Below are 19,354 nucleotides of genomic sequence, written 5' to 3'. Positions count from 1 at the left end.
GACACTCCATAGCTCATTCTATGAGGCCAACATCACCCTTATACCGAAGTCAGATAAAGATTCTGTAAGAAAAGAAAATTACAGACCAATTTCTCTAATGAATATAGACGCAAAAATCCACAACAAAATGTCTTCAAATACAAGCCAACAGCATATTAAAAGAATTATGCACCATGATCAAGTGGGTTTTTGGTTGTTTATTTTTTTGTATGCTGTATGGCAGGGGTCACATTCTTTTTCCATGTGACTATCCTGTTACTGCAGCACCACTTGAATTTTTGTTTGTTTGGTTCATTTGTTTTTGCTTGTTTGTTCTGGGAAATGCATGGGCCTGGAATCAAACTTGATCTCCTGCATGACAGGTGAGAATTCTACTACTGAACTATCCTCGCACCCCTGATCAAGTGGGTTTTATTCCCAGTATATAAGGGTGGTTCAACACAAGAAAATCAATTAAAGTTATATACCACATTAACAAATGAAAGGAGAAAAACCACATAATCATCTAGACTGATACAGAAAAAGCATTTAACAAAACACAGCATCCTTTCTTGATAAAAATACTTCAAAAGACAGAAATATGAAGAAACTTCCTCAACATGATAAAGGGAAGTATATGAAGTACCCACAGCTAACACTGTTTTCAATGGTGAAAGACTGAAAGCTTACCCTCTAAGAACTGGAACCAGACAAGGATGCTCACTGTCACCACTGTTATTCAACATTGTGCTGGAAATTCTAGCCAGAGCAATTAGGCAAGAAAAAGAAATAAAAGGCATCTAAACAGGAAAGAAAGAAGTAAAACTTGCACTCTTTGCAGATGACATGATCCTATACATAAAAAACGCCCAAAAAATCTACAACAACACTACTAGAGCTAATAAACCAGTTTAGCAAAGTAGCAGGATTCAAGACCAACATGCAAAAATCAGTAGTGTTTCTATACACTAGTAATGAGCAATCTGAGAAGGAAATCAAGAAAAAAAAATCCATTTTCAATAGCAACTAAATCAAATATCTAGGTATAAATTTAATCAAGGGTATACAGGACCTATAAACAGAAACTACAAAACATGGCTAAAAGAAAGCAAAGATCTAAATATATGGAAAAACATTCTATCTTCATGGATTGCAAGGCTAAACATCATTAAGATGTCAATTTTACCCAAATTGACTTACATATTCAATTCATTCCCCATCAAACTTCCAACAGCTTACTCTGCAGAAATAAAAAAGTCAATTATCAAATTTATTTTGAAGGATAAAGGGCCCAAAAAAGCCAAAAACATCTTGACAAAGAAGAATGAAGTTAGAGGACTCACACTTCCTGTCCCTAAATCATATTATGAAGCTACAGTGGTTAAAAACAGATATATTGGGGCAGGCAACGATGGCTCAGTGGCAGAGTTCTTGCCTGCCACGCCAGAGACTGGGGCTCGATTCCTGGAGCCTGCCCAAGTCAAAAAAAAAAAAAGAAAAGATATATTGACCAATAAAATTGAACTGAGAGTTCGGAAATAGACCCTCATATCCATGGTCAATTGATATTTGAGAACACTGCCAAGTCCACTCAACTGGAAGAGAACACTTTTCAAAAAAAGGTACTAGGAGAATTGGCTATACATATCCAAAAGAATGAACGAGGACCCTTACCTCACACTTTATAAAGAAATTAACTGAAAATGGATCGAAGACCTACATATAAGAGAGAGGACCATAAAATTCTTAGAAGAAAATGTAGGGAAACGTCTTCAAGATCTTGAGGTAGGTGATAGTTTCTCAGACTTGATACTCAAAGCACAAGCAATGAAAGAAAAAAAAAACAGATAAACAGAAAAATAGGACCTTCTCAAAATTAAAAACTTTTGTGCTTCAAAGGACTGTCAAGAAAGTGAAAAGGCAGTCTACTCAATAGGAGAAAATATTTGAAAACCACTTATCTGATTAATATCTAGAATATATAAAGAAATCCTACAAATCAACAATAAAAAGATAAACAATCCAATTTAAATATGGTCAAAAGACTTGAATAAACAGTTTTTCATGGAGGAAATATGAACTGCTATAAAGCACATGAAAAGACGCTCAACTTCACTAGTTATGAGGGAAATGCAACTCAAAACCACAATGAGATATCATTTCACACCTACATGAATGGCCACTATTTAAAAAGCAGAAAACTACAAGTGTGGGAGAGAATTTGGAAAAATAGGAACACTCCTTCACTGCCAGTAGGAATGTAAAATGATACAGCTGCTGTGGAAGGCAGTTTGATAGTTCCTCAGGAAGTGAAGTATAGAATTGCAATATGATCTAGCAACTCCACCACTAGAACTGAAGGCAGGGATATGGACAAACATTTGCATGCCAACATTCACAGAGCCGTCATCCACAATTGCCCCAAAATGGAAATAACCTAAGCGTCCATCAACCAATGAATGCATAATCAAAATGTAGTATATATCTATGATGGAATATTATTCAGCTGTATGAAGAAATTAAGTCTTGATGTGTGTGACGACATGGATGATCCCTGAGGACATTATATTGAGTGAAATAAGCCAGATGCAAAAGGACTAATATAGTATGATCTCACGGATATGAACTATATTCTAGAGTTATCAGGAGACAGAATGAGGGTAGAAAATGGGAGCTGATGCTTAATTTGTGCAGAATTTCTAATTAAGTTGATTGTACATGTTTGGAAACAGATAGAGGTGATGGTTCTACATTACTATATATGTAATTATCAGCACTGAATTATGAATGTGAATGTGGTTGAAAAGGTAAGTTAAGGTCATGGAGGTCACTAGAAGAAAGCTAAATAATAAAACAGTGGATTGTATAACATAGTGAATCTGGTTGTGGACAAGGACTGTGGTTAATAGTACAAATATAAGACTGTTCTTTCGTGAACCATAACAAACAAACGTCACTATTACAAGATGTTACTAATAGGGTAGTATCTGGGGAAAAATACACCTAATGCATATTATAAACTATGGTTAACAGCAATATTTTAATATTCTTTCATTAGTTGTAATGAGGTATCACACCAATGTTAAGTGTCAAAAAAGAGGGATATAAGGCGTATGGGTTTTTTCTTTTTGAGTAATGAAAATGTTCTAAAATTGATTGTGGCAATGAATGCTCAACTCTGTGATTACATTGAGAGCCAGTGATTGTATACTTTGGATGGATTGTATGATGTGTGAATTTATCTCAATAAAACAAAATGAAGGCAATGGGGCAGGAAATGGGAAGATGAGATGGCCATGGCACACTGCATCCTGGGATAGACAAAGAATAATATATGTCTGAAATCCCCAAAGTAAAGCATCAGAGAAAGCATCAGGAAACGTGCATCTTCAGCACAATTCCAGAGGAAGTAGCCTCTGTGAAACAAGAACAGAAAGCCAGAAGAAAAAAATTAAGTGAGGAGAAAAAGGAGATGAATGCATTAAGGAATTTACTGTAAGAAAACAAAATTGGCATTAATGGAATTAAAATTACTTCTGAAGCCAGGAAAAAGTAGAATCGACACTGTACAGCGCCAGGTAGTGTTCAGATAAGGAACTTCTACCAGTGTGAGGGTGTGTTTATCTGTTATTTTTGTCTTTAGAGCAATGAAAATTGTCTAAAACTGAGAGTGATGATGACTGTAAAACCAAGTGAAGATACTGAGACATGGATTGTTTATTTTGGTCATTAACAAAATATGGATGGAGGTGGCCAAAGGGTGCAATGACTGAGAAGCAAAAAGGTGAACTGTGGTATATACACATGATGGAATACTGTGCTGATACAGACAGGAAAGAAGTCATGAGGCATGCAATGAGGCGAACGAACCTTGATGACATTATGTTGTGCAAAATAAGCCAGAAATGAAAGGACGAATATAGTATGGTATCTTTTAGAGAATACTTATAAGAAAATTGGGGCCCAGATTCTAAGCTCTTATAGCAGTCACATTTTTTCCTGAGCTTTAAGTGCTATTTCTAAATTCTGAGATGCTGTGCTATATGCATATAACCTGTTATTTCCCTGGAAACCTGTTATTTTCCTGGAACTTTGGGTACCTGTGTGACACCTAAGACTCAGAGGTGGAATTCTGCAGCTCTGAAAGTCAGCAATGCTACATACAACAACTGTTAAAGAAACTGAAAAAAAGAGATCAGGCATCAGAGAGAAGAATGAAATAGATCTAGTTGGGACTAAGGTAAATTAGAATTCAGGGTAAAGCATGAGCATGTCTGTATTTTAGAACTTCACTCACAGTATGAGACCAAAGGAAGAGAGCTTTATTTTGTCCAAAACCTAATTTTTAAATTTTCTGTTGGGCATACAATCTAACTCAACCTGTCTGGACAGTTCATTTAAACAACCCAAACACATGGACCCCAGAATGGGGACAAGGGCTTATAGTTCGGTATAGCTTAATGTAATACCCGGATACATCTCCAACTATATTGGGTAGATAATTAAAAAGTACTGGCAAAAAAAGAAAAAAAAAAAAAAAAGGCACTGGCAATGTCCCTTGAGGGACTGGAGAAAAAATATGGAACTATTAAACTTCCCCACATGGGAAACCCTTGATATTGTCTCAAACACTAGGGACTCCCAAGTTAATGGACTAAGCCCTAGATCTTGAAGCTTACTCTTATGAAACTTATTTCTGTAGCAGAGAAGCTAAACCTATCTATAATTTTACCTACTGGTTACTTTCAGAGAACCTCTTTTGTTGCTCAGATGTGACCTCTCTCTTCCTCTCTAAGCTCAACTCTGCAAGTAAAATCATTACTCTCCCCACTATGTAGGACATGATGTCCAGGGGCTAAGCCCAACTCTGCAAGTAAAATCATTACTCTCCTGCTATGTGGGACATGATGTCCAGGACTGAAAGTCTCCCTGGCAATGTGGGACATGAATCCAAGGGATAAGCCTGGCCTGGCACTATAGGATTGACAACACCTTCCTGACTAAAAGGTGGTAAAGAAACATAACAAAATAAGGTATCAATGGCTAAAAGAGCTCAAATAGAGTCAAGAGACTATTCTGAAGGCTACTCTTATGTAAGTTTCAACTAGATATTGCTAATTATCATGGTTTGCCAAACTCCAACCAACACTATTTCTGTCAACCCTAAACAACCCCTAGGGCTCTATCTCAGATTCTACAAAGGCTTTACACACTAAGATTACTTTCCAGAAACTTACAACCTCCAGATGGTTCTTAAGTCAGATAATTCCTGAAATCCAGAGGGTCCAGTCTCTCTAAGAATATCAACTAGTTCCATGCCCCTACCCTATATTAAGTTAGAAGGGGCATAGCCCAAATTGGGAGAAGGATCAAAGAAGAAGGAAGAGTTATAACAGAGAAGTTAGGATTTAACAAATAAGTATGACAGAATCATTACATTGATAAAATTTCTTTTTTATCTCCAGTGTCTTGGAACAGCCAGAAGGAAAAACCTGAAATTGTGGAACTCTAACCCACCAAACTCTGATATCTGTTCTATAACTACTTGTTAAAACGTACTTTGAAATGAATTGCTTTATACGTTTATTGCATACATTATCTTTATGTTATATGTTATATTTCACAATAAAAATGTTTTAAAAAGTAAAGGAAATACAACCTGTGTTATAAATTAGAAAACAAGAAAAGCGTGTTAGAAATAAGCAAACAAAAAACACAAAGGAGATTAACAGAAAACCAAACACCAATTTTAAGAAAACTATAAACGGGCTAAATCATTAAAAAACAGACTCTGAAGATTGTTTGTCATAAAACAAAATGCAAAGCTAAATGATATTTCATTAATTCTAAGACATCTATTTTCACATCTCTGAAATTGGGGTTTGTCTTACAGTCGGTGGCATATCATAGTTGAATTGGCATCTTTTTTTTTTTTTTCCTTGGTGGTAAAGAGAGTAACAGTGTGCTTTACTAGTGGTGGCCTTTGAGAGGTGATAAAATATGGGCCTGTCGAGAAATGCCTCACCTATAGGAGGTGACTCAGAAAGGTCAAAAGTTGAAAGATGGTAAAAAAATTTACCAGAAAAGTAGAAATGAAAAGAAAACTGTGAATGAAATATAAACATCAGACATGTTGAGCTGCTGTCTGACAACAAAATCAACTAACTAAACAGTAATTACTTTTAAACTTTTTGATTTACCCTATCTGAGTAAAGCTTGGGGCAATATCGAAAGACAGCACAAGAGAAATAACATGAAGACAAAGGGCCAGGTAGTCCACCAAGTGGCAAATCTACTCCTTAAAACAGGCTTTGACACACTTCCGTACTTCCTCACATCACATGCCTTTAGGTGCGAGAACAGAGGGGAAAAGGATAGTACCCAGAAGTAAGAGTGTTGGTTTCCCAAACTCACCAGATGCAGAAAGAGACCTACAGAAGCCCTGACCAGGGGCTCCAAGGTTTGACTGTGGAAAGCCGTCAGCTGCCCTCAGTCTCAGTTTAAATCTTGTTCTCGGTGTCGAGAGCTGAAGCCTCTGACAGGAGGTCAGTGACAGGCACGTGGCACCCCTAAGGCCCCTTTCTCTTCCCACAGCACAAGGAATTTGCATCCCCCAGATTCAGTAAACCTAAAAGGGTTCTCCAAAATGGAATAAGACCGACATTTACAAACATGAGAAGAGTGTAACACACATTTACAACAAAAAAGCTAGTGTGGTAGTATCTAAGTGCTTTATTTAGGGAAAAGTTTCTACTCAAAACCTCTGTATAGGCAGAGTTCTTTTTTTCTTCCAATACCTTAGTTCACCAATGGAATATCTTCACCTTTAATCACAAAATAAGGGAGGGTGACTTAGGTGAGATAAATTTCCATCAGAAGCAGTAAGTATCAGAAAAGAAGGTAGAAGAGGGAGAGAGCAAAGAGAAACTCTTTGCTTGTGGTAGAAAAGAGATCAACGCTGGGAAGCTGAAGAGGCCACTGGAAAAAAAACAGAAGTCTAGCGAGACGAGGAAGGCAAGAGACCAGGGAAGGCCAAGAAAAGTCTTTATGTTATTATAACAGTCTCACCTAGTCAATTCTTTTTCCTAAACTCCAAAATGGGAATACCACTGCAACTGGCATATTTAATTGACAATCCTGACAAATCTTAGAATTGATAAGTTGTCAGGAAGGATGAGTTAAGGAAAGCGCACTCAATCCTGCTCTGGTCCTCCTCCCTTCGACCATGTTTCTTGATCTTTTGGCCCTACTTATGTCCGAGGACACATACATGCGACCTCCCCCCCACCACCACCACACACGCCTCCACTGTCGCCTGCCCTGGCAGCTCTGACTCCAGATCCTTCCCGAACATGCCTTACACCCACCATTCTGTTAGCACCCAGCTCTCACCTGGCACCAGAACGTGGTTCTCTGGTTACAGCTGTCTGTTTGGAATGTGAACCATGATCCCTGGATCAATGCCTGAACCGAATAACTAACAGGAAGCAGAAACCAAAGTACTATGCCTCTTGAAACCCCTCCAAAGCTCCGGTTTCTCTCTCACATTGGCGACCTGCCTGAAGTCCAGACTCCCAAGTAGCACAGCCTTTTGCAGCTGAGTGTGGCCCTGCCTGCCTCTTCCTAGAACCAGAAGCCAGCATCTAGGCTGGAGGAAGCAGTTGCCCAGCTTCCTCCTCAGTCAGTCATTTGCCTCCATTAAGCTACATGTGTTAGTTAGAGTCAGTTGTCAACTTGGCCAGGTGAGCATACCTAATCTTGTTGCTGCGGACATAAGCCAATGGTACGTGAACCTCATCTGTTGCCAATTACATCTGCAGTCGGCTAGGAGGCGTGTCTGCTGCAATGAGTGACGTTTGACTTAATTGGCTGGTGCTTAAATGAGAGATTGCAACGTAGCACAGCCTAGCAGCTTGGCATTCCTCATCTCAGCACTTGCAGCTCAGCCCAGGCCCTTGGAGATGGAGAAAGAAATCACCCCGGGGAAAGTTGTTGGAAACCAGGGGCCTGGAGAGAAGGCCGGCAGAGACCATCCTGTGCCTTCCATGTAAGAAAGAACCTCAGTGGAAAGTTAGCTGCCTTTCCTCTGAAGAACCAACAAAATAAATCCCCTTTTATTAAAAGCCAATCCGTCTCTGGTGTGTTGCATTCCAGCAGCTAGCAAACTAGAACATTGCTGAAGGAAATCTGGTGGTCACCAGAAGCAGTAAGAGCTGCATAATATAAGCCGTGACCAAAAACCCAAGCTTCTTTATTCATTTTAATTACAAACCTATTTTAATTACAAACCTCTGCATAAACAGAGGTTAAATGAAGCATTTCACTATACACAAACACACACACACACACACATACGTATATAACTTAGAGATAACCCTGGAGACAGGTCTGGGAGCCAAAACTCATAGGTGGGAGGCAGAAGAATACAAAATTGTTTTTGGATTTCAGTCCATTTGCTCAGAAGGTCTGAAATGAAATGAGCATTGGAGAGCACCATTTGCTGACAAAGGCTCCAAAGCCTACGTATTCCTAGAAGACACAATGAAATGCGACCAGACCAAAAATTAATTTTTGATTCGGAGAAGGGGCAGAGGGAAAAAAAAATAAGTGGAAGGGTCAGAAAGCAAGGAGACCTTCAGCAGGAACAACCTGTATAGATAATTGGTAGGCTGCGGGTAATCTGGGCCTCCTGGCCCACTGAACAATCAAAGGAAACCCTGACAGAGTTTCACTGTAATGAGATTTTGATTTCCATCAACTCAGCCTGGCACTCCTTAGACACAGCCATTATGATTTGAGCAGCGGAAGTCAGGCTGCTATAGCTATTATTAACCTCGAGAGGCCCCCGAGATTCTAAACAAACACATTTTGTGGCATCACTCCCGAAGCCACCATACTCTCTAATTTCACGAGCTTGAGATTCAGGAACTCTGTTTTCACTGCAGGCAACTAGGATGTTTTGAATCCAAAAAGTAATTCAATTTTTTCCCAAAGTGTGGGATGGACTTAAAAGACATGAGGAATGTGTTAAAACTTCAGGGCTGTGTTATGTAGACTATTTGTTTTAAAGGGGCTAAGAAGACAAGGAAACTAATTAGCCTTTGTGTTGCCTCCTGCTTCCCCCATTCTCCAACTTTACATCAGGGATAAAAATGGCCACAGGAAGGGAGATGGGCGAACTGGGGCAGGAGCTACATGAAGAAGGCAACACCATGGGTGGCATGACTTCAGCGATTCTGCTCCATCTTCCCTCCTTCCAAATAGTGCCCATTTCAACCTGCCACTATATTGGAAAGTCCACCCTTAGAACCTTGCTCGTCCAGGTCCTTAAAATCACCAAAGGCCCAGTGAAAATCAGAAAAAAAAAACAAACATAAATTTGCTAAAAATCACCCCGAAGAAAGATGTGTTTATAGGGGTTAACTTCAGAAATAAGAAAACAATTCAAGCTCCTGTTAACCTGTTACAGATTCTTGGCCTGAGTCCACTGGGTGGCAGAGGCTGGAAGTTAGGACACAGGGCAAAAGAGACAATGGAAAGCCTCAAAAAGGGTCTAGCTCTAAATCTGAATTTGTGCCCAAGCCCTAATGGGAGTCACTGGAGCTCCATCCAGATCTGGAAATGTTAAGGGGTCTCACTGAAATCTCAACATTAAGCTTCAGTTTTAGGTCTGAGAAGGAAAAGGAAAGGGAGAAACATAGGTTTGGGCGTCTCCGCTCTGTTCCTGAACACTCACAGTGCCTCTCCTAGACTGGATCCTGCACCAGAAAAATTTTGTTCTTTTGTCATAAGGGACGTTAATGGTTCAACTGGTGGAATTAAATAAGGCCTATAGCTTAGGAGTAGCATTATAACCATGCTAATTTACTGATTTTGATCATTGTACTGTCATTTTTTTTTAAGAAAATACAACCTGAAATATTTAAGGATAAAGGGCCATCACATCTGCAAGCTGACTCTTCAGGGTTTAGAAAATTAGAATATTCTTATGGAGACAGAGAGAAAATGATGACGCAAACACCATAAAACATCACCACTAGGGGAATCTGGAGACAGATATATAAAAACTTTTCATACCACTCTTGAGACTTTTCTGGAAGTCAGAAATCATTTCAAAATAAAACTAAATAAAATTTTAAAATATACACCTGCCCAGAGAGAACTGTGATGGTAGCAGACAGTGTCTCCAGATTGGGGGACCCAAAGCCTACTGGGGGGGTCTTTCTGGATTGAACAAAGATTCCAAGCAGAGGAAGACAGTGGCAATGGTGCAAAGAGCCCATCTCTTGCCTCTTCTCTACCCTCGGGGGCCTGCGGCAAGTCATTTAACCACCCTGAGCCTCAGCACTGCATCCAAAGCTTGGACATAATGCTATGGACTCTGTGAAGAGAGCAGAAAACAGGTAGCAGAAGCCAAACACTGGTAAGACCAGAGTTCAGTAACTGATGGCAGGCAATTGAGAAAGAAATCCACACACAGGCTACTCAGAAAAAAACAACCATCACTTTTAATCTCCAATGATTTGGAGGGCAAAGAGTTCTTGAGGAAAAAAATGACATATAAAGATTATCACTTATCACCTAGCTTTGCTTTTTGTCACCTAAGTTGCCTCATTTCCTCAGTAATTAAATGACCTCTGAGCAAAAAAAGCTCAGTGAGGTTTCTGTTATTCTGTTAATAATACTTTATAATTATACACGACATGACCAATCTCGAGCCATGCTCACCTTTATTACTGAATTTACTCTTCACTAATGTCTTCATATCTGCTTATTGATTAAATCTTCTCCAAAAGGATTGCGCCATCTTAAGGGAGCATATTATTATCTCTAGCTTATTGAAAAATAATTAGAAATGCTTTTGGTGTATATTTCAAAGAAGTCCAGGAGGGAACCCACAGGAGGATGTTCTCTGTGGCCCAGTTGGTGGGCACATAGACAACGCAGGTGCCCATCATCAGAGAGTGGCTGGGAAAAACGTGGTGGCTGCACATCAGAGAGGAATATGTACACCTGGAGGTAATGGGCCAGATGCTACATAGCAATGAATCTCAGAAAGTTGAGCAAAAAAGTAATAAATGGAATGAGATGTACAATGTGATGTCAATCAGTCTGGAAGGAGTCCCACAGCATTCTCAGGGATGTTAAATTTCTAATTTGTAAAAGAAAAATATACCCCCAAGTGTGCAGAGAAGGAGAATGGATGGATTCAAAAGAGGAAGGCAAAGGGAAACACACACATGCAGAACTGAAGGGAATCATTCCAAACACAGAAGCCGCCCACTGGGGGGGACTTACCTGAGGCCCCTGGCTTGTGGCAGGGCTGGCCCACCTGGTGCACACTCTGCTGTAGCAAGTTGAGGCACTCCCCAAGGCAGCTGAGGGTAGCAGCCGAGGTAGCTTTCAGGAGCAACAGATCCTGGTCCAAGGCAGTGAGGGGCCCAGAACCTGGAAGGGACTCAATGGCGTGCACAAGATTCTTCTGCTGTCCTTCCACCTGGCTCATCATCTGTAAAATGGGAGGAGACAGCAATGAGGTGAGAATGGGGAGCCCTTTCGCCAGGCTTAGGGACCCAGCACTTAAGGCATGGAACTGGATGACAGCGAGATGAAAGCGATGAGAGAAACCATCATCATCCAGACTACAAATGAAGGGAAAGGCAGCGCAGAGGGTGTTTGATGAACATTAGTCCCTTGGTGAGATGAAGTCCTGGGTGACATCTGTCCAGGTAAATCTATTCAAACCACTTACTGCCAGAGGCACACATCTGCAGCTCTGATCAAAGGAGAATTTTAGAACTTGAGAGCTGAAAGGGAATGTCAGAAACAGCCAGGTGGATGTATCATTTTACAGAGCTTTTGAAGGAACGTCAATTAAAACAAATTATTTAAAAGCAGAGGTCTTTGTGACCATCTTTAGAATTCTTTTTATGAATGGTTAGGATGAAGGGTTAGCTGAGACTGTGGGTGCATCACTGGCTTTGTCCCAGAGCAAAGTTAATTCCTTACTTTCCCTCCAACTCCAATCTTTAATTCCTTGGCAGTCCTATTCAAAGTTCAAGAAATGGAAGCAAAATCTGGGGCTGGTATCCATACCAGTGAGATCACAAAGAAGCTCATGCCGAACCTCCTCACCCCAATTCTAAATAGAATTTGATTTTCTTAACACTGTGTAAGAGGTAAGGAAGGAAAGGAAAACCAAGAATTTTTAGACCCTGCCTTACTCCATGGCTTAAGCGCTGACAAAATAAGATAACCATATTTTGTGGTTTGGCCTCAACTCATAAGCAACCGATAAGCAATGGTCTAACTGCATCTTTGAATTTACAAATCAAGAAGGAAGGAACTGGCAGCTAGGTAAAGACATTAATGGCTATCTTTTCAAGTTCATCTTTCTCATGGTTTGCTTCTTAATAAACAGGATGGTGTACGCATAGCATGTCTAGAAAATAAACAGTTGTTGTGAAAAGTGCTAAGGAAGTGCTAAATCTACCCACCTAAAGACACTGAGCTGATTAGCATCAGAAACAGGGTCAAACCTATTTCTCTACACTCTGATCCACTACTTATTTAAGCTTCCCCCACAAAGACATCCTTAATTTGAAGCAACACCTCCTGCTCTGCCACTGTCACCCCCAAAGAATCCTGGGTACCATGATGATGTCATCATGATGTCATCTGCCGAGGTGAAGAATTCATTTTCTAATGACCATATTCCTGGACTTGGACACAAAACTTATTCCATGCCTGACCTTTTTACCTTTTGAAAACAATACCTACTAGTTTCTATCATGCTATATAGTCATCTGCTTAAAATAAAATTTGAAAGTTCATCTACTGCAATCCTACTTAAGCAAACTGATGCTATTCAAAACTTTTTTTTAAAATCAATGTTAATGAACATTGCACAGATACGGTTTTGAACAATTTCATCTTAGTACATACACCCATTATCAGTCAGACAGACTGTTTTTCATGGATTACACAAATTACACCTAGCCAACACCGCTACTAAAATAGTGCGTAAACACAACAGGGACTCATTTATTTCTCCTTCAGGTCTTTACTTAAAAGTTACCTTCTCAAGAAAATTTCCTAAACCACCTCATTTTAAATTGTTCTACAGGATTAGGGGTCTTCACCTATGCTGTTCACTGATGTATTCCAACTACAGCAAATATTTGTTGAATGAAAAAATTCATCCTCAATTTCTCTTCCCCCCACCGAAGTGCATGAGAACTTATTTAGGAAACCCAACTCTGCAGAAATCTTTCTGACCAGATAAATTATTACTTGATCAGTATAATATAGTTGAAGATTTAGTGAAGCAAAATACTTCCATTATCAGTTTAGGTTTGTCAAGAAATACTGCCAACTGCTTAACTTCGAATAAAATAAAGTGTCTATGTATTCTTTACCAGTTGAATAAAATATAGAGCTGCTAACAGGGAAAAGTGGGTTTCAAGCTATTTGTGGCCGTCAGCATTTCTGTGAATTTCTGCCATAAAACCTTGTCTTAGAAAAATGATGTGTTAAAAGGGAAGAAGAAAATATAATGATGAAATGTATAATACATTATGTTTTTGACTGTTATAGATGTTGCCATAACACTTGAGTAAAGGTGAGTAAAATCCATTAACTGTATGGAATATACTCATTTTCAATTCCACAAAAAGAACTAACTTTATTCCAATTATATAGTATAGGATAAATTCTTGTTATTTCAAAGCATAAAATATTATGTATATCTGAGGTAATAAAAACACCAAATTGGCTTACAGAATCATCTGCTCTATTAGAAGAGGCACATGCCCAGCAATCGAATCTACACATCTGTTCTTTGAAAAATATTCAACAGTATTTACTGCAAGTCTATTGCCAATGCCAGAGGCAGAACTGCCTTTTACAGGAGGCATCTGGAAAAGCAAGTGGGGTAGATTTGGTCATCATAAGGACTGGGGAGGGCTACTGGCATTTAGTGGGTAGGGACAGAGATGCCAAATGCCTTGCAAGTTAGGGCGCAGTACTCAACGACAAAGAAGTTTCCTGCTCAAAATGCCTGTAGTGCCCCCTTGAAGAATTCTGTGCTAGAGACGTATCAATACCCACATACCTCATGGAGTTCAGCATCTTTAAATGAGCACTAAATTATAACATGAGCCCAGCAGAGTGCGTGGCGCACAGCAGACACCTTGTGCAAATTCACTTTCTCCCCTTCTTTTTCTGAAATGTGATACGACACATAACTCAAGCCTTTAATGACGCAATCAATACCAACCTGCACGTTACATTAACTTAATCAGGCTCCAAAAGAAATTGAGTGAATTCTGGAAGAAATGGAGGGTTCCTAGCCTCAGAGTTGTATATCACAGTAATTACTACTCTAACATTTGCTAAGAGGAAGAAGAACTGATAAAAAGTCTTCTTAAGCCTTTGGAAGGACAAGTTTTAGCTATTCTCGTATCTCAGTAATTTTCATTGAGGGCACACAGGAGACGATGAATGTGGTGCTGAGGCTGCATGCAGCGGAATATCAACAGCAAGTTCTTAAAACAGGCCCTTCCCTCCTTCAGGGTTCCTGAAGGCTTATCAACAAAAGAGCAAAGCACAACCATCTGCAAGGGCATGGCTGCCACCAGTCTTTTAAAAACATGTTGCATCACTTATTTTAATTACATACATTTCCAATCAAAGCACTAAATACTTCTTCTGAGGCACATCAACATTAATCAACCATGGGTTTACAAACAAAAATTCACAAATTTCATTCCTATTTGGTGTTTGGTTTCCACAATCAGAGGCATCACAAGTGAAAATGGTGCCTCAAATTACATTACAGAGACCCACTCCCTGAGAATAACAACCCTGAGGATTAATGGCCAAATTGAGGTCAAGTTGAACTTCACAGATAAGCAAGCTTTGCAGGGAGGAAAAATTTTCTATGGCCCACTTTCCACAGTGCCAACAATGGCATATATCTACAAAATCAAATCACAGGGGTTAATGCTAACAGGATCAGTGGTTGCTGGTTTGGGGAAGGGAGCCACGGGTCATTTTTATATGCCTTAGGGAATAGAAGCTTGTTTTCCACTCAAAGGCACGTTAGTGCAGGCAACCCATTTCCAGTTGGAAGTTGAAGACTACATCCATAAGCAGATCTAACTGGCCAGTTGAGAGGCTGCTGAACACTTTCCATTCATCTTATTCTTCTCTTCCTTGCAGAAAATTGATGAGAAAGGCATTCATCATTTCCAGATTTTGACCTTCTATGTGGATTCACAGCCACTTTACTTAGCCTTTGGACGTCACGGTGTCATTGGGCAGGGTGACCATTACCAAATCACTTAAGCCATGACCCCAGGTTCCTCTGTCCACCACCATCCTGAGGGGGCAGGAGAGGCTGTGCTTGTTTGTTTGCTTGATTGGAGTAGCAGGCTTACAGAAAATTCTTGCAGAAAGTTCCCATATACTATTTCCCCCACACACCCACACAGACAGTTTTCCCTATTAGCATTTTGCATTAGTGTGGTAGCTTTGGCAAGATTGAACAATATTATAATTACACTATTAGCTATAGCCCATACTGTACATTAGTGTCACTCTTTCTGTTGTACAGTTCTATGTCATTGTTGTCACCGCCGTCATCGTCATTTTTAGTTCAGACCTACAGCCTAAAAGTTTCCTATTGGGGTTCCCTCTTGCGGGACACAGAGGTTCAATAATATTTTAGACCTGTTTTTACATTTTTATAGCCAAGCCCACATTGTTTAAGTCAAAAGGCAAAGCCCAAATTCCAAGTTCCACCCTACCTCTCCTGCACACACACAAACTCAAAAACCACTTGCTGAAGATTAGGGGATGAGCTCACTCCATTTCTTAAAAACAGATCCCTCTCAGTCATTTCTTCAACCTTGGGCTTTTCTACAATCATTTCCTCACCATTCTCAACAAAAACACCACACTGCACAAATACGAAATGCCAACCATCTTTATAAACTCCTAAAATGCAAACCCACCCTGAAATGTTAAAGAAATGAACGTTCTTTTATTGCAGAAAGACTCTTTTAAGATTCCATCATGTCCTTCTTCATTTCACAGGCAGAAAATATCAGGTCAGAGAAAGTGGGTGACCTTGCTAAAAGGTCATGCGGCTTCACTTGTCCCGGGAAAGCAGGGCTGGCCTGCGGTCCTCCTGCCTCATGTCAGCGCCCTTTTTCCCTAGGAGAGACTATCCTGCACACTTCCTCTTATTTTCTCACGTATTCTGGGACCATAACACTATTTCATGCCTCAGAAAAAAGCTACCGTCAGGTTTCTCCCTTTCCACTGTTCCATGACCCACCCTCTTTGTCACCACCTAGAAACAAATTGGTGCTTGTTTCTTTAATCATTATTCCAAAAGGCTGGCTCACTCCATCAATCACCTCCCCCACAAAATTAGAAATAAAACAGTTGTAACAATGGAAGTAAAAATACCTGCAATCCCGCTTCCTGGGAATAAGCACTATTAACGTTCTGGCATTTATTATTTTAAATCTTCTATTTATACGTGCATATAGTATATTATTTGCTTCAACATAATCCAGTAGGGGTTAGGGGACTATGGATGAAACAGTACTGGCAGGGGGACGGCTGACGCTGGTGATAGGGACACAGAGATTCAATCTTCTCCTCTCTATCTTCAATAGAATCTTCAATATAATCATTTTCCATAATCGCAAGGTTTTTGAAAACAGGGGAAAACACATCATAAACCTCTTTCCACATCAATAAACATTGATCTCGTTTTAATAGCTGCGTTGTACAAAAGCTTTTAATTCCACGCAAAGTAGATCCCGGGTTTAGAACAAAAGCTCTTCAGTGCAATCTCACCATCGCTTCTTCTCATGTAATTTTTGCTGACGAAAACACTGAGGTGGAGAATATATTTTTGGAATTATGGAACAAGAGATGTCTGCACAGAGGTTGAAAATTACTATTTTCTACCTCCATGTGCCGGTACTGAGTGCTAACATGTCAGTAACAATAAGGGTGCAGGACACAAAAGGAATCATCTCTTCTCTTGCTTCCACCACAAATAATACCACAGGTCAAGAGAAGGATTTTGAGTAGGAGGTAAGGAGTCAGTAGGCACTAAATGCCTTGCTCTTCATTATTAATTTACTGTACCCTCTGCCTCGCACACCCTCTGGTAAGCAAAGGATTGGTCCAAGAAGGGTCCTCAACTCAAACCAAGGAGCATTCTCACTCTCTGGACACCAGGCTGACTCCCTGGCCCAGCACCCAAAACCAGGGCTTTTGCAGCAGTTCCATTCTGCAGCTGGCTACTTTCTATTTTGTTTTCATTAAAAATATACATCTTTTAAAGCTCAAAGGTAATATTACTTATTACAGAAAACACAATCAAATGGAAGAAAAAAATTCCCATAATGCTGCCAAAAGCCAGAGATAAATAAATGTTAAAATCTGGGTAAACGTACCTGCATTTTTTTTTCTATGCATATATGTACTTTCACTTTTCATGAAAATGGATGCACATCATGATACTGTTTGTAACCTTTTTTACTCAATATACTACGTCAATAAACTTCTACAGTACTATTTAAAATAATGCAGATCATTCCATCATATAAATGTGCCATAATTTATTGCCCAATTCCCTACTGCTGGCCATTTCAATGATCTCTGCCTTTTTTCTCTATGACAAATTACAGTCCCACAAACATCTCTGTAGCTAAATCTTAGCATAATTTTTTAATGATTTTTCTCAGAAAAAACTCTTGGAAGAGGAATTGCTGGATTAAAGGGTATTTAACATTGTAAGCCTTTTGATAAATACTGCCGACACCAACAAAAGACAAAAAGGTACCTATGCCCTCAGCAGCGTGTGAACTTCCTCTTCCTTACCTCTCCCCAATATCATCCTCTTTTCTTAATCAATTTCATAGGCCAAAAAATAAATAAAATATTTGTTTTAATTCCCTGCATAATGTGGAGGTAAAGACAGATTAAGAAGTTTGCAGGTGCATTAAAAAAAAATTTAAGCAATAAGCCTAAAGTGAGCCAGAGTATGTTTTCCTTCATAAGGCTGGAAAAAGCAGAGATGAGAGGAGGTGGGCACAAACGCAGGGCACATAGGCAAGATGGCACCTAGGAACAGAAAGGAAAGCTAAAGTCCTGAGAAAGAGGAGGAGAAGGACTCTTGGAAGAACCAGGTGGATCCAAAACGTGCTTGAAGAAGCCAAAGTTCTGTCCTCAAAAGGCTCAGAACAACAGATAACAGGTCCTGAGGTCCCCAAATCCTCATACCACCAGATGGAAAGGTTGCTTCTACCTGAACCCTGAAGTCCAGCTGCCTAATTATGTCCCCCGAACCTAGTGGGTAAAGGGAAGGGTGCTTTCCCACCTTCCCCAAGCCTGCCTGAGCCCTGGGTCTGCTTTCAGCATGGATTTAGCTTAAGAAAAAGCAGGGAGCAGCAGCCTTTGCTTTCCCCAGATTTCCACATCTCTTCTCTCTCCATTCATCTGCCTCAGTAGGAAAACCATGGCTGCAACATCGCCCAGTGAGTAAGACAAGCAGGGCCATTTCGCATCTTTACAGTTCACAAAAGTGCTCTCACATTCCCAAACTCTAATCCCTCCACCCCCGGCTCAGGCAGGCAGGGGGCCACAAGGCAGGACTGATTATTACTTGTTTTCATTTTACACAAGCATGGGGCTGAAAGGGTAAACTACTTGTCCGAATCATAATCCATGGAAGTGGAGGATGTCAGGACTAAAGCCCAGTGTTCTGGACCCAAACTTCTCCGTCCTTTTTCCTCATGTCAGGGGACAAGGAACACCGCTGCTCTACAAATGATTCACGATCCCAGCACGAAAGGTCACACCATGTTTGATGCTCACCTTCTACCAAAGAGAGTAGCAGATGCTTGGGTGCTAGCTAGCTTATCCAACGGCTACTTCACCCCAAATGGAATGAAACACCACCAGACTGGAGGCTCTTGCTGGATAAAATCACCAGTGGGGGGGAAAATGGGATAATAAAGGGTAAGAAATTCTACAAATGGCATGGGAGTTTCACTCTAGTGTTCAAGCTTCTCTGAGAAGTTCGCTAGTAAAAATGGAGTGTTAAACATATACCATGTTAAAAAAAAATTACCTAACATGCCACGTCGTTAACCGACTTCACATTTCCATTGCTCATTTGCTGCCATTTGTCAGCAAATGCTAGAGGATATGGCAGGTTTTTTCCTATTGCAGAACAAGTATGAAGTTAAATATTTATCTTGAGATTTGCTCTTTTTTTTTAAGGTGCATGGTCCCGGAATCGAACCCGGGTCTCCCGCATGGAAGGCGAGCATTCTACCACTGAACC

General features: G+C 40.1%; 1 protein-coding gene across 3 annotated transcripts in view; it reads right to left on the bottom strand.

The window, feature by feature from the left end:
- Window positions 1-19,354, bottom strand: part of OSBPL10 (oxysterol binding protein like 10) — a 328,106-nt gene that overhangs the window by 71,992 nt on the left and 236,760 nt on the right. For all 3 annotated transcript variants that reach the window (XM_077129920.1, XM_077129921.1, XM_077129922.1), the window contains one exon: window positions 11,278-11,488. In XM_077129920.1, coding sequence (XP_076986035.1) covers window positions 11,278-11,488 — 211 coding nt within the window. The remainder of the gene's footprint in view (window positions 1-11,277; window positions 11,489-19,354) is intronic.

Source organism: Tamandua tetradactyla, chromosome 15 (assembly GCF_023851605.1).
Source record: "Tamandua tetradactyla isolate mTamTet1 chromosome 15, mTamTet1.pri, whole genome shotgun sequence".
NCBI lineage: Eukaryota > Metazoa > Chordata > Mammalia > Pilosa > Myrmecophagidae > Tamandua > Tamandua tetradactyla.
Note: the sequence above shows the minus strand (reverse complement) of the source record. Positions and strands in the feature narration are given on the sequence as shown.